Source organism: Myotis nattereri, assembly GCF_964212035.1.
Source record: "Myotis nattereri genome assembly, chromosome: 2".
NCBI lineage: Eukaryota > Metazoa > Chordata > Mammalia > Chiroptera > Vespertilionidae > Myotis > Myotis nattereri.
In genome coordinates, this window is record NC_138076.1 from 39,792,604 (window position 1) to 39,808,749 (window position 16,146).

A 16,146-nucleotide genomic window follows, 5' to 3' on the forward strand; every position below is an offset into this window, starting at 1 on the left:
AGGTATGTTTTTTAATTAATCAGATTTACTGCAAAGTCCTCTTTTTGTGGTCCATTCCCAGCACAGAGGAATTCGCCAGGTTGGCCATTGCCATCACGTTAAGTGGGATCAGTTCACCCAGTTCCTCACTCCCTGTGATACCTGTGCCCCACCCCCCAAAGAGATGCAGGTGAGAAAACAGGAGATAGCTTATCTCCCAGCATCTCCTTGTCCTGAAGTTTTATTTTCCAAGGAATGAGGCACAACAGGTGTGACGTCCACCAAACCTTTCCAGAGCCCTCATTAGTCTCTGCTCAGAGTGGGCACCTGGCCCAGATTTTTTGGCTCTAGTGCAGGGGTGGGTAAACTTTTTGACTCGAGGGCCACAATGGGTTCTTAAACTGGACCGGAGGGCCGGAACAAAAGCATGGATGGAGTGTTTGTGTGAACTAATATAAATTCAAAGTAAACATCATTACATAAAAGGGTATGGTCTTTTTTTTTTTTTTTTTTAGTTTTATTCATTTCAAACGGGCCGGATCCGGCCCGCGGGCCGTAGTTTGCCCACGGCTGCTCTAGTGGGTTCTTGTCTCATGACCCTACCATAATCAGGACCAGGGGGTTATAAGGAAGATGATAAATTTGACACTTGGGGAGATTTACACGGCAAGGTGGCTTTGTTTGAACAAAGTGCAGCTTGAGATTAAGGGCGTGGTGACTGTTCCAACATGGTTGGGGACCTAGGAACCCATGGGCCTGTTGGTGATGGGTGTGGAGGCCTTGCTGAGGGGACTGCTTTTCCCAAGATCCAAATGCCTTCACCCCCGCATCTGAGGCTCCTCACGGGGAGGGCTTGGCTCTCAGTGAGCTCCTGGCTTGAGGAGGCCCCCGGTAGGGTTTGGGGGTTGTCTGTGTAACTGGAGTGGAGACTACAACATCTTGCGCTTCCATCCTGTCAGAGCCTGGAGGGGTCGTCCGGACCAGCACAGAGGATGGGAAGGGCAGTTGGGTTGAAGTAGAGGGTTGCCTATGGGGGAAGTACGAAGGAAAGTTTTTATTTTCCTCTTTTGCTTAAGACCAGTCCTGCCTACGGTGTTAGCATCTGAGAGAGGGGTGTGTGTGTGTACATACGACAGGTCAGAATGAGAGGAGGCCTTTGCCTTCTGAGCAGTCAGTCCTGTGTCTGTGTTCTGAGAGAGGGGTCTGACTGGATTACCCTTGTGCACATGTGGCTGCCAGCCTAGGAGGGCACAATTGCAACAACAAGGTGGGCTGGGGGCTGCTCCTCCTGTAACTGCCGCCCATGGCTCCTGTCCGCAGTCGGAAGCCCAGTGTGGCTGGAGGCCATCTTTCTCCTTGTAGCCCCCGTGCATGAGGAGAGGGCTATCTCCCACCTTCCTTCCCTGCTAACTCTGAAGCATCACAGAGGACCAAGGCGAAGGTGACAGTGCTCTCATGAGTGGGTGGAGGGGGAGCATCAAGGAGGGGAGATGCCCTGCCCAAGGCGGGCCCGGGCTGCCGGGCACACACCTCCTCAGTTTAAGAGCTGCCTCCAAGGATCCTAGGCTTGGGGATATTAGCTGGTTTCTCAAGAACGTGTTTCCACAGAACCGTCCTGCTGGCTCAGGTTCCTCTGGTGTCCCCGGCAAAGCTGTTTGTCCCTCCCTGCTGAGCCCTGGTGGGTGGGTGTTGCAGGATAACATGTGGGCCTCCCCGCTCTGCTTTGGTTCCATAGTGCCTTTCCTTGTGTATAACCTTCAATTCTCCTCCCCTCTGGGCTTCCTGTTGGAATGGAAGAGGTAGAGGAAAAGTAGACCCCTGGTTGGGGTACGCAGCAGGGGCCACATAGGAAATAAACAGAAAGGACAGAGGAGGAGGTGAAAAGTGAAAATAAAAAACAAACTGTTTTCTATTTACAAATTTAAATAAACAGAACAGCCTTCCCCGCGGTGTTTGTCTAAGAGTAGCCGCCTTGCTGCTGTGTAGGTCATGAAAAGGTTGGTGTAGAGTTTAAAACTTCCCATTCTGTTAATTTCTTAAAGAACAGTCGCCAGAGTCTCGGCACAAAAGCTCATGATTTAATGAGGAGCAGAAACAAAATCTCTGATTGTTGGTGTTTCAAATTTCATTGGCGTCCTCTGGCAAACACAAGTTGATCCTCCGCAGCTTCAATACCCTTTAGCCTTCAATATAAGAGCACATGCTGAATAGGGAAGAATGGCCGGTTGTTATGTTTATTTACCCTTCCTACAAGCTGGGTTAACCTCTTCAAAACAGCTTTACTAAGCCCGTTAACCACACCACCCATCTGACCCGCAGCCGCATCTCTAATGTGATGCAAATCTCGCCGGGCACCATGTGCACCAGCTCCGAGCATTGTGTCTTCGCAGAGGCTACAAGTTTATTGCTGAGGGGCCTGTCCCAGCCATACATTTACAGGGGAAATGGCCTCAATGGCAAACAGTTAAATGGGAGATAAAGGGGATAGATGGATGGGCTTGTGTTTCTGCGCATTTATTTTTTAATTGCTGGTAACTGTTGACCTGGGATGCGGGCTTTTTCAGTTATCACTTAGTGGTTCAAGGATTATGGATGTTTCATTTTGGGAGGGTGGAGCTTAACAGTCATCGGTTTTGAAGATGTATTTTTAGAGATATTGATATAAACCAAGATGATAATCAGCTTTTCTATGCTATCTCTGTTGTTTTTATCAGATTTCTAGTGAAATGAACACAACCCCTTCCTGTTGTTATTATTATTGAAAAGCCTGGCCCTTCTTAAAATTACTTATGGGGTCAAGTGAACAAATGAACACTGTGGGGAACATCTAAGGTGAGAGTGGTGAAGGGAGACACCTATTTGGGCAAGACCTGTTTCATTAAAGATCTAACTTCCCCTCCCAGCCCACCTTTCCCTACTATTTTACCTCCTTGTGAAATAATGAGTCGATAGCTATATCACATTAATGAACAATAAAATCATAAGCTTGGAACCAAAAAGAAGAAGGTTCATTTTTAGAGGAATAACTGGCCAGTGAGATTACGACAACCACGAGAAATTGTGATTAACATGAACTGTAAGTGGAGAAAGGTTCCAATCTGGCATACTAACAAGTTGCCTTGAGTATTATGGTCTGTCTTTAAGAAACCTACTGTATATGTTCCGCCCACCTGATGAGAGCTTGATTTAGCAGATCATTTTTCCTTGATGGATGTGGCAAGCGTAACAATGTTCTGGGCCTGCTTCAGTAATGGCATGTCGATCATACTCCCTCGGAAAGTAAAGGCTCCCTGGAAAACAGAGCATACAAACTTCCTGAAAGAAAGCTCGGAAATTATAGGCTTCCTTTAGGCACAAGAACATTTCAGATTCCACCTGAATTATACTGACTTTCCAACCCAACTTTTGAGAAAGCCAAAGTAAATTACAGGGGAAAGATTTTTTTTTCCTTCTAAAGAGGAAAAAAAAAATCTTTTAGCATTTTAATGGAGTGGAAAAACATCAGACACAGGGTATTGGAAACTGTTCATTTAACTCTTGAAATCAAGCAGGAAACAACTGTGGAAGGAAAAGGCAAATACTTCCTTATAGGTTTTGAAATATTGTATAGAACCTTAAAAACAGTAAAGCGCAGTGATAACTGATCATTATTTGAAAAATAAATGTATGATCAGGTTAACTTGCTTCTTGCTATAACATAATTGAAGGGTAACACTATCAGGGGATGAGAAAATGTAAGGTAGGATTGTACTGAGTAAAAAGCGATTCCTCTGTTGGTATACATTTGCAGGACAGGTTACAATGACAAGGGATATGAGCCTGTAACCAAAGAATCACAGGTCGGTTGAATGGCAAGACTGAAAGGAATCTCTGAGATCCGATTTATCCTCATTTTACAGATTCATTTTTGAAAACCTTCTGAAAATACTTATTGAATGCATCATGTGATCTAGTTCCTGTTCTAGAGGACGAAACAGGTCAAGGTGATTAGGAAATGTTAGAGCAGGGGCTAATACTTGGATCTCAGAACTTCAAGCCTTCATCACAGACCCCCCCCATTAACAAGGTAGTTCTTAGTGCATCAGAAAAAGAAAAACTTAATGGGCAGAAGGTAGTATGCCCAGAATATAAGTTAATGTCTGGCTATTTATGTTCTTTTAATCACTTCTTTTTGCTGTATGCAATCACAACTCTTCATCCTAATTCACGGCAAGGATGCTGGTGTGAGTGGAAAGCAGAGATCTTTTGAGACTTGGAAGTGGACTAGAAAATCAATCCTAGCTGATTGATTGCATATATTGCCATCTACTTCTGGATTTCACAAGTACTACCTGTCAACGGTCAACGCTGTCCTTATTCAGGGCTTCCTGGATGGGCCTCCTGGGCTCTCTAGAAACCCTCATGTCCCACAATTACACCAAGTTCTACATAGGATGGAGGTAACATAAAATTGGCAGGGAATCCTTAGCAGTGACTTCAGAATTTATCTTTCAATCAACAGGGAGGCTTAAAAGCCACTAGGATTAGAATGTTCACCAGGACTGTCATGAGCCACAAACAATGTTTCAGTCAATGACCAAGACCACATATATGACAGCGGTGCCCTAAGATTATAATGAAGCTGAAACATTCCTATCGCCTAGTGATGTCATAGCCATTGTAATACCATAGTGCAACACATGACAGTTGCCTACAGTATCCAGCACAGTAATATGCCGGACAGGTTTGTAGGCTCTACCTCATAGCCTAGGGGTGTCGTAGGCTATACCCTCTAAGTGCTCTCTACGGTATTCGCACAACAATGAAAGAGCCGAATGACGTATTTCTCAGAAGGTATCCTAATAGTTAAGTGACAGCATGGTTGTACTGCTTAACCCTCCCAGCCCTGAAATGATAAATCTGATTCATATGAACACCTGATGGACTAAAATCCGTCATCTCTTACCCTCTTATTTTTACCACTTATACCCCCAGGTTGGCCTGTGACTAATTTCATTCAGCCTAGAACTAATTTTGGTCAGCTCTGGGCCTATGATGAATTTTATGAATTTGGTAGAAGTTCCAAGGATGTTCCGTGCGTTAGCAGGAGACGTGAAATCAGGGTGTGAGTCTCATGCTGTTTTACAAGGCAATAGTCTAGTCTCCTTCTTGGAGTAAATGTTGAAGACCAAAGGCCTCCTGGTTACCGGCCCCCCGAGCGGATTGCGGCCCTGTAAAACAGCAGCTCTGTCCTGCCACGGCTGAAATAACGGGCTGGCGAGATGACATGAGCATAGATGCACATGAAATCAAAACAATGCCCAGAGAATCAAAATGACGGCGTTGGGTCTATGCCTCGCTCCCTGAATCTGCTCCGGGTTCCGCGGGCATATCAAAGAGGCAGAATATCCCATGGAGTGTTTTAAGACAGAAGACACCATTTCTTGCTTCTACGGTGGTAGATTTTGCTTAACTTCCTTTATGAAGCTCAAGCTGGAAAACAAAATTCAACCTATTTGTTCTTTGTTTCCTTCACCTCAGCAAACTGAGGATTTTAGGGTTAAGAATTAGACGCCCACCATGAATATTCCCCTGCTTTCACATATCAACCAAAATATGGGTTGGGTTTTTTTTTTAACATATGGATCTACCTGAGAAATGTGACTGGGCTGTTGGTCAGGATTTAGAAAAACAGTTTGTCAAAAGCTGCTTGGATTTGTAGGGAGGGTTGGAAACATTCCTTAATAAACGGTTACAGGTAATTTCAGTTTCATAGCCCCGTGCATTCCTGAGAAAGTGGCACACATACCATTTGCAAAGTAAAGGGACTTCCATCAGCATGAAGATTCAGACTGTCATTTGGTTTAAACAGTAACTCACTCATGGTTAAAGACCTTAAGAACCATGACTAGAACAATAATAATAATTTTCTGAGCAGTTGCTAGCCTAGCACTGGACATATTTCATATAATGCTCGTAACAACAGTGTGAGTCAGATACTATTACCCATCCCCATTAACAATATTTTTTTCTATTTCTTTTTAATTGTGGTAAAAACATAACCTAAAATTCACCATTTCAACCGTTTTTAAGTGTACAGTTCAGTAGTATTAAGCATATTCACATTGCTGTGTAACCGATTTCCAGAACTTTTTCATCTTGCCAAAGTAACACTTGGTCAGTTCCCATTAAACAACCACTCCCCAGGTCTCCTTCCCTAGCCGCTAGCAATCACCATTTTGCTTTCTGTTTCTTTGAATTTCTATTCATCCCCATTTTATTGCTGAGGAAACTGAGGCACTAAGAATTGAAGGAACTTGTACCTGTCTGCCCTCTAGCTAGTGGATGCAGAAGTGGGGTAATCCTGGCCCTCTCTGATGCGAAGCAGGTGTCCCTGGCTTACACCCTGGGCTTGTCGACTGAGAAGTGTTCCCTGACCACCTGAGGCAGAATCACCAAAGGGGGAGGGCCGCTGGTTAAAATGCAGATCCTCAGGCTGGACCCCATCTGGTTTGATGCAGAAGGCCTGTGGGTTGGCAGGAATTCTCTGCTGATTCTAATGCACGTTTGAGTTTGAGAAGTTCTGTGTGTTAGGTCCCCGGGTAGAAATGGTTAGGCCGGCTTTGAAATGGATACAGCCCATCCCTGCCCTCAAGTTGCTTACAGTTTGCTGGAGGAGACAGGGGAGAAAGAAGCAGGTACAGTATAATGCAATAGAATGAGAGGAAGAGCCAATGTGATGAGCCCAGAGCGACTGAAACGGCTGCCCTTCCCAATCAGGATCGTGCGGCCGGTTGCACAGTTCCCTTAGATAGGATGCCGCGTACCTACAGCAGGCAGGCCTTCCCCGTCAGAGTTGCCACGGAGCTCCGTGCGCAATGGGCTTTTATTCCACAGTTACCTATTGAGTTTCTTGTGAAAAATGACTGACCCACTGCTTTGGCACATTTTACTACACACAAGCCTGTGCTTTCCGTCTCCCCGATGTGAAGGGCGGTAGCGCCTTAGACAGCGGTTCTCAACCTGGGGGTCGCGACCCCTTTGGCGGCTGAACGACCCTTTCACAGGGGTCGCCTAAGACCATCCTGCATATCAGATATTTACATGACAATTCATAACAGTAGCAACATTACAGTTATGAAGTAGCAACGAAAATCATTTTATGGTTGGGTCACAACATGAGGAACTGTATTTAAAGGGCCAGAAGGTTGAGAACCACTGCCTTAGAATGAGCCTGGTGGCACCTTAGGCATCAAAATCACGTCAACATTATCAGACCCTGAAGTTTTTCATGGCAGGGAGAATCCGACTTATAATTTGATGGCAAAAAGTATTGATGATGGTGGTGTTGATGACAATAGGAAACATATCTACGGGAAATATTCATATTTTGCATTTCTGGCACTTAGTACCTGAGATATTTTTCCTTAGAGTACTCAAAGAATAATTTTTTAGAAACCATAATTTGATCTAATGCTTTCAAATAACTTTTTGGGGCATTCCGGGAGTTCTCTCTGGCACTTTCCAATGACAGAGTTGCTGCACGTCACTGTGAGGGGGATTTCTCTGCCGGCTTTACTGAGAGCATTTGAGCACAGCTGTTATAGTCCGTCTTTTTGGGGGTGACACTCTTCCTCTGTGACATTGTCTTACACCCTGCAAATTAATCATTTACCTCACAACAGGTCCCAGGGAATTCCTAAAACTATCCGTCAGCGTCAGCCATTATCAAATTTCTCTACAAGATCTTGGTTGTGTCTCTACCTGCTAAATCCTCTCAGCCCAGCCATGACCTCCTGCAATACGGCTCCCATAGGCACAGAGCCACCTGCTCCGTGACGCTCCTCACAGCGGGTGGGGCTGATGCGCTGGCGGCCGCTGTTTCATTCTCACTCTTCTTTCTTTCCAATTTTTGCAACTTATCAACTTGCAGAGTCTGTGGACAGGTCCTAGTATGGCCTGGTCCCCTCACAATTTGGTTATGACGCTCCTTTTAAGGATGTGAGTTTGGTTGCCTGTTACTCCAAGCTCAGTGGCTAAGCTGCCCGGCTCCCAGGCTGGTGAGAGATCTTGCTGGGAGAGTGTTGGACGCTTAACAGGGGAGCCGCCCCTTCCTAACTGGGATCATGCTGTAATTTTTATAAAACATCAGGTCGGATCTCCATTTGCTTAAACCTTGTTTTGGCTCCCTTTGGACTTACAGAATCAAATCAATGCTCCCCTGACCAGGGCAGGCCCTGCCTCTGCTCTCGGCCTTGTCTCCTGCCAGTCCAGCAACCAGCAACACACACACACACACACACACACACACACACACACACCCTTGGTATCTCTCCCACACACTGTCCTCTGCTCTGAAGGCCCTTTCCATGTCTATATGGCAAATTTCTTGTGCTTCAAGGCACAGAAATATCACCAGCATTTCTAGACTTCCCTGTAGGGCTAATCCCTTGCCTCCCTTTCCTTAGGCAGCCTCCCTGTATAGCCCCTGTCACACTCCTTTGTAATTACCTGTTTACATTGTTATCTTTCTCACTTTCTCTTGAGGGCAGGAGTCAAGTCTCATATTTCTTTGAATTTACAGAACCTAGTGTTCAAAACATGGTTCAGAGTGGAGCCTGGCTCTTTAGTGGGGCCGGAGTGGGGTGACTGGGTGGGCCATGGCCTGGGAAGATGGAATTTATCCTGTTTCTCTTTTCCTTATCTGCTGGCACCTTTCGGTACCACTCAATCTTTCCCTGGTCTCATAATACTCACTCATCAGTTGGCTCATATTTGCTGAGCCTCCAGGAGACACAGTGTCTAACCTCAACAAATGTGATGCTGGGGTGGGGTCAGGTTAGCTCATGCAAATGACTTAAAAGTTAAAATGCAAGTGAGTATGTTATATTCATGGTGCAAAGACAGAGGAGCCACAGAGAGAAGGAGCCATCGAAACAGGGATGGTTTGGCCAGAGAAGGGCTTCGAGGAACAGGTACTTTTAAAGTCAGGTGTAGAGGGTCAGGGATGCCAAATGAAGGTCAAGAGAGGGGTGGAGGAGACCGAGAGTGGGGTTGGCTTTGTCTGTGTCCCTCAAGAGTCCCATGCGCTTCTGGTTGCCAGTGACTCAACAGAGCAAGCAAAATGAAGGACCACAGTGTGAGATGCAGGACCTTTCTATGGCTCTGTCTGTGGGTGAAGGGTTTTCTCTAGGGCCTGAGGAAAGGGAGCCCAAACTAGCTTAAATTAAAGCAATCTGAACACAGACAACATTTTAAAATATTGGTTTTGCTTCTCATCAGCTGCTTGACTATATGACAAAGCATAGCACGTAAGGCGGTCTCTGCTGGATGAAGCAGGACTGGGGACCCCCTGGTTCCCTTTGCTCCTGCTGCACCCCCAGTGGGCCCAGACTGGCTCCTTCCTGGACCCTAAGGAGAGGAAGTTGAACCACCTGTTCCCTTTCCTTTATTCTGGGCACTTGCCCTCTGTCCAGGGATGGTCTGGGTACCCAACAATGGGAAAGCTAAGAGCTGGCGCTGCCCACAGCTCAGCCTTGCTGCTGAGTGAGACCATCATGGATGGACTGACCGCCCACCCCCTCCCAGCCCACCCCACAAACACAGATGGCTCTCTGGTTCCAGGAGAGGAGTTGGGAGTGGGTGGAGGATGTTTATTCTCACTTGAGGAGGACATATCAAGATTCAGCAACTGTGGTTTATACACTACAAGCTATACCCCCAGTAAGCCCTAGAATATTCCTTTCCAAGATTAAAACGGGACGGTTGCAATCTTATTAGAAGACCCATTACCAAAAAAAGAGGGTTCATCTGATTGTACTTTACACTTTTACAAAATATTTTCAAAGACATTCTCTCACTTGTAGTAGGGAAGGCATGCTTGTTTCTGATTAATAGATGCCAAAACTGAGGTGCAGTATTAATTTTTTAAGAAGAACGTGTGAGAAGGAGAGGACTAGAATCTAAGGCTTTTCATCCAAAATCTCAAACTCTTCCCACTAATATATATATCTCAAAGTATAGCTTTAAATGGTGGTACCTGTGGTTATAAACACATTTTTTATATATAATCATATAAAGTATACTATATACTTTAAAATTTTATTTTGATGTGATTTATTAAAAATAACCAGCATATGTAAATGACTATTTCAGAGCTATTACTTAGGATGAAACTGAAAAAAATAATGATATATAGGTAAGGTACAGATAAGTAAATATGTGAAAATACAGTTTTAATAACTGAATTGGGAACTACTAAAATATAACATGCTTCCACCCTGAGTTTCCATTTGAAAGCTCTTACTATAATTATTTTGATATGAGAAATACCAAAGGATATTTTCAGTGGGAAAAAACGTAATTATAAATATGTGAATGACATCTTCCTGAAAAGAAACCCAAAACATTTATGAGGAGGATTAAAGACAGTGACATTTCATCCTTCTATATGCTTCTGAATATCAGAATAAACATCTTTTAAAATTGCCAGGACGAGAGTAAAAGGATATTATTGAAGACTTGGGAAATAGAGAACATTTTTTAACACTTTAAATTTTAGTGATAATTTGATAGGTATTTTAATACTGTTCAGAATGAAAATTCAATACTATTTACATCTATGGTCAGAGAATTTGTAGATGCTAATGTAGCTCTGCATGGAATTTCTAAAGGTTCTACTGAAGCCATTCAACATGGACAATAACCCACATTGGGCTGATCTCTCCTTACTGCTGGCAGGGCAATCCTGACAGATGACTTTCCGTGGCTTTTGAAGGGGAAGCCTTTCAAATGATTCATGAGAATAAAACAGTTGGAATATCTGAAGGGGCTAGTTTCGTACCTGATTGGGAGATGCAGTGGCAATTCAGGCCTGTTGAACTGCTTGGGATGGGGCTTTCTGCCCCTGCCTAGGAGCGCAGCCTCAGGGGGTGTGAGGTGCGGGGGAATCATGCATCCTGGGCAGCCTATGGAATTTATTTTCCAAGTTCTGAAAGGTGGAAAAGCCTGGAGAATCTCCCTTTCATCCCTCCCATCCTTTCCCCTGTGCCTCTCCGGCTGTAAAAAAGCGCACAAACCAGCAATGGAGACCTGAATGGATGGATGGCCGAGTCAGCTCCCGGCAGCCCTCCTGCCCGGTCAGTGCTGGCCTCGGGGCACCAGGGGCCACCTGGCCAAGCAGCCCCTCTGTGACTTCCCACCAAACAGAAATAGGAACTGCAGGATGAGCACAGTCTGAGGTGGTATTCAGTGACTGCTGCTGAGACAAGGAGGACACCCCGAAACCTGGAGAGAAAGGGACTTGCTCTTCTGGGTTCTCCCGTTTGAGGCACCTTGATGCAGAGGTTAGGAATATGGGCTTCTGGGTCAGCTACACCTGAAATGGAATCCAGGCTCTTTCTTTTGCTGTGTGTGATCCACAGCAAATAATGCTACATCTCTGAGCCTCCGTTTCTTCAATTTGACACAGCATCAGTATTTGAAAGCAAATATACTTAGTCGAATTTAAAAACTCAGACTATCAGCTGCAGGAGGGAGTGGAACAACGGGGAAGGAAGGACAGAATTTTCAGTGGAGGGTGAACAGGACAAGGAAGTCCTAGCAAAGACAAGTGCCCGCCTGGTGGGTTTGTAAAAAAGGAGGAAATTCCTGGAATGTGGCTAGAGCAGGGGTGGGCAAACTTTTTGACTCGAGGGCCACAATGGGTTCTTAAACTGGACGGGAGGGCCGGAACAAAAGCATGGATGGAGTGTTTGTGTGAACTAATATAAATTCAAAGTAAACATCATTACATAAAAGGGTACAGTCTTTTTTTTTTTAGTTTTATTCATTTCAAACGGGCCGGCGGGCCGTAGTTTGCCCACGGCTGGGCTAGTGGGTAGATGTAAAATGAAGAGACATCATTAACATTTTGCTTTTTAGAAAGGAATGATTTAGCTTTAACTCTACATAAAAAATGGAAACAGTATGTGCATTAGTGAGGTTGATTTGGGACCTTACCAACAGCTTTAGGAAGTTGGAGGAGGAAAAAAGCAGAAGATTTGGAAAATGAATTTGCCAGGGCAGGTGGAGATGGCTGAACCATAGGGAGGAGAGATGAGGTGAATGTCTGGGTCAATTATCTTAATTCTAGTGACCTGATGCATGAAATTCATGTGCAGGTACAGTCCCTAGGCCTGGCCCCTACCACCACCCACCCCCAGTTCCCCACTTGCCATTGGGTGATTGGAGCCTGCTGTCTGGGGGAAGGAACCAAGAGGTCGGCCATTCGGCCCACTCGCCAGCCTGCCCTGCCACAGGTTGCCTACTGTGTGTGGGGCAACTGGTGGGGCGGGGGCCTTGGCCTGGTACCACCTGAGTCCCCCGCCACCCACTCCTGGGTCCCCATTCACCATTGGGCAACTGGAACCTGCTGGCTGGGGAAAGGGACCGAGAGGTGGTCAGTGCACCCCATAGTAACTGGTTTAGCAGCGTTCTGGTCATTTTGTCATTAGGGTCAATTTGCATATTGCCCTTTTATGATATAGGATTTGACCAGTCCAGAGTCCTCTACTGCCCAGATGGAGGGTCTCAGTGGACCAGAGCCATCCTTACTTCACAAATAGATAGGGAAGACCAAAGGTGCTTCTGTTTTTAAAATTCTTTTCAGAGCTCACAAAATGTAGGCAGCAAGGTTTATCTTTAAAAATTTTTAGGCAGAATGATCAGACAGAAATAGACAAGTCTTTGTTTTAAATATCTTTAAATCTGGAAAAATCAAGCCAAGTTTATCCTGTGGAAAGCTACCTACTGAAGTGAAACAATTGGATTTATAAACATATTGCAAAATCTAAAGGAGCTTCCACATTTTCTAGCAAAGTATACATCGTGCTTAATTTTCTCAGTTTTTAAATTGGTTTATTGAGGTATAATTTGCATACCATAAGATTCACCATTGTTAAGTGTGTATAATTCATTGAATTTTTAGTAATTATCTAGAGTTCTACAACTATCACTTCCCTCCCAGATTTTTTTTTTAAATTAGAAATTTTGTCTGGAAAGATTTTTATTTAGCAAATAGTATGTAAAGAATATTTCATGTCAAATTTAAGCTGGTATTGCCTATGAGAAAAGCAGAGAATGAAGGCCATTTTATAGCAGCTTGCTGCTAAGACCATTAATGTTAAACTTCTATTTTATACACCTTAGACTATTCTTTCTTGGGAAAACACATCTAAATGAACAAATATTAACTTTAAGGCACTTTAAAGGGTTTACTAATATACAACTAACTGATAACAATAATGGATGGAATACATGGTGACAATTTTTTTCCTTTGGGTTTTTCTAGAAGGAAACAAAAAGTCAGTATCATATATTCTATAAGTACAATGAATAATTCTTTTTAGCACTGTCAGACATTTTGAAACCAGTTATCTAACTAGTATTTACTAAATATATACTGTGTACCTATTTCTGTCCAAAATGCTGCAGGAAGGTAATTGATACAGAAGAGAGAATTCTTTACTCTTTAGGGACGTGGTGAGAATCCCCTCTCCCTTTTCTTCATTGGGGTCCACTAACCTAAACAGGGGAAAAAAGAATTCTAGAAAATCTTGATTTATATATTTTAATAAAATTTCATTTACCTGCTTTTAATATTAAAAAGAATTTTAAAATTTTAAATAAATGCAACAAAAATTAAAAGAATGCTCTAAACTCCTCTATTAAAATTAGTTAAAGGAGAGGAGGTAAGGGATGGTGGTGGGGGTATAGCGTGATGTCATGAGAAAGAACAACATAAAGAAAAGGAGGAAACAAAAAAGAATTCTTGGAGAGGAAGACAAGGGAGGAACAGGAGACACACACAGAAACACACATATACTAGTGGAGTCATACATACTAAGAGGGAGCAATACTGCAAAAGGAAAAGAGACAGAAAGATGTCCAAGGAATAAAGCCATCCTTCTGTGGTCCTCATTTAGGTCTTGCTATTAAAGACCCTGAAAGCCATGGTGTGTCTGTGCAACCACAGGTGTAACTGAGAACTGACTTGGGGAACCTGCCCTTTGAGGGAGATGAAACAAAGGCCGGACTAGCTATGGCCTCACTGCCTGAGGCTCGCCGTCTACCTTGGGAGACTGAACAACTGATGACTAATGAAACAGAACGAGGTTTGCAGTGATCAGAGCTGAGAAATCTTTCCGGGGTCCGGCGGGTGGGCCAGTACAGGACAGAATTGGGAGGGAGGGAGCGATATGGGAAATCATGGCTGGGAAGGCACAGACACTGTGTTCTTTCTCGCCTCATCAGAATTCCTGCTCATGCCCCCGCCGCCCCCAACACACACACCCAAAAAGTACATGACTAAGAAAATCATGCTAATCTGAACTAACTGAATTCACATTTTGTTTTTGTGACCAAATATTTTTAAGGTTCTATCTAGTTTTGGTCATTAACATGGGGACTCACTGTGACCCAAGTGAAACGGCATTTATACTAACTATGTTCATATCTTTATCTACAAAGTGAGCCCAGAATTCTGGTTGGGGCGCTTACCATCACCTTGGCTGTGAGTGACCTGGGGCAACTTCCAAACCCTTGTTGGGTCTTGAAGTATTAAACTGCAAACAGAAGGGATTTGACTAGAAAATTTCTGAGATTTTATCCAACTAAAAGAATTACTCTTTCTAATTGAAGCTGAGTGGGGAAAAAAAATCCTAAAAAGTATAAACAAGAATAAAATTATTTTGATTAAAATATACTTAAGAATGTGTTCAGAATTAAGGATGAAGCAAACAACTTTAAAAGTTATCAGATTTAACCTACACACAAAATATCTTATCCTCTAATACAGAAACAGCCGTTTGTCACTAAAAGTATGTGAAATAGGATATGCTCAGCACGGGAATTGTGTCACATTGCTTTAAATGTTTACAAACCTGCAAAATTTGTTGTTAATCAAATTAACCTTAAAGTCACCATGGGCAGGCTCTCAGCTTGTCTAAGAATTTGAATTTTTCAAGTCCAAATTATGGCATACAGCTCTAAAACTATTAAATGAATAAGAGATAAAGGGAGACTCGCATGAGTAAGAATCTCAAAGATGGAGTTATGTCCCTTCACCTTTCATTTTCACAGGAAATCACTCCATTTGGATTTTAGTATTCCTGCTTCCAAATAAAGAGGAGAAGGCTGTGGGTGGTGGGAAGCAGGGGTGTGGGAGGGTACACTGTTGTCTATTAGTGGAATCAACCCTTTCAGTTGACAAAGACAACAACCAAATCTGTAGATGGTTTATTTGATCTGCGTGAAAGAGTGGCAGTGGGATTTCTGGCACTTGAATAAGCGGAAACAATATTTTTGGCTAGAGAGACTTTTGAGTTCTCTCAGGGAGCCTTCTAGAAGGCCATCTGGACCAAACAGTATTTCTTTTGTAAAGCTCTGCATTTGGAAACACAAATGAAAGGTGTGCGGGCTGCAATCAGATACCCAAGAAAATAATTTGCTTTCAGTGTTGGTGTGTGTGTGGGAGGGTATTCCTTGTAATTTTCTAGGTGAAGAGCTTACATGAGGAAAAAAACCCGTTTTTTTAAATTAAGATATAAGTTCCTCATTTATATTCCAGTAGAGGATTTGCTTCTGAACACAAACTTATTGATTTGCATTACTGCTTGCTCTAGTGAAATTAGAATGTTTCAGTTATGTGTGTTATTTACAGTCATTATGTCAGGCAGTGACCTTGTTTGTGACCTTTAAGTTGTTCGTTGAACCTAGATTTTAAAGATGAACCTTCCTTGTTTTTAGCCAGTTTGCAAAGCTGTAACAAACGAAAAATCTTGAAAAAGTTAAATGAAATCCTTCCAAAATAAAATAAAGCATTTATGGCAATGATAGCAATAAACCAGGGAGCTTGGAAAACTGGAAACGAAGCAGAGCCATATTTATAGGGAGATACTGCGGAAATATGAATACTCTAGCAAAGTATCTTTGAAAATTGGTCTACATTTTGCTATTCTTTCACATTTTTCTGTTAGAGCCTCCATTTGGAAATAAACGGTAAATTCTTATATTAAGATTTCTTGGAATTATCAATCATTTTTAAAAAGCAACTACTTCCTTTAGCTGTCATTTTTGTCCAAGAAGAGATGAATATAGAAACAGAAAAAAATTATCACTGAATTTATCATATAGACATTAAATAATACA

At 43.2% G+C, this 16,146-nt stretch overlaps 1 protein-coding gene across 8 annotated transcripts in view; it reads right to left on the bottom strand.

Annotated features, from left to right (window-relative positions):
• The window catches only part of CLYBL (citramalyl-CoA lyase), a 234,511-nt gene that overhangs the window by 14,358 nt on the left and 204,007 nt on the right, over window positions 1-16,146 (bottom strand). For 4 of the 8 annotated variants that reach the window (XM_081081357.1, XM_081081353.1, XM_081081356.1 and 1 more), the window contains one exon: window positions 3,150-3,269. In XM_081081357.1, the coding sequence (XP_080937483.1) occupies window positions 3,174-3,269 (96 nt within the window). In that variant the 3' untranslated portion in view covers window positions 3,150-3,173. Of the gene's footprint in view, window positions 1-2,034; window positions 2,183-3,149; window positions 3,270-16,146 lie in introns of those variants that run through there. The other 4 variants (XM_081081354.1, XM_081081350.1, XM_081081355.1 and 1 more) reach the window with 2 other exon arrangements.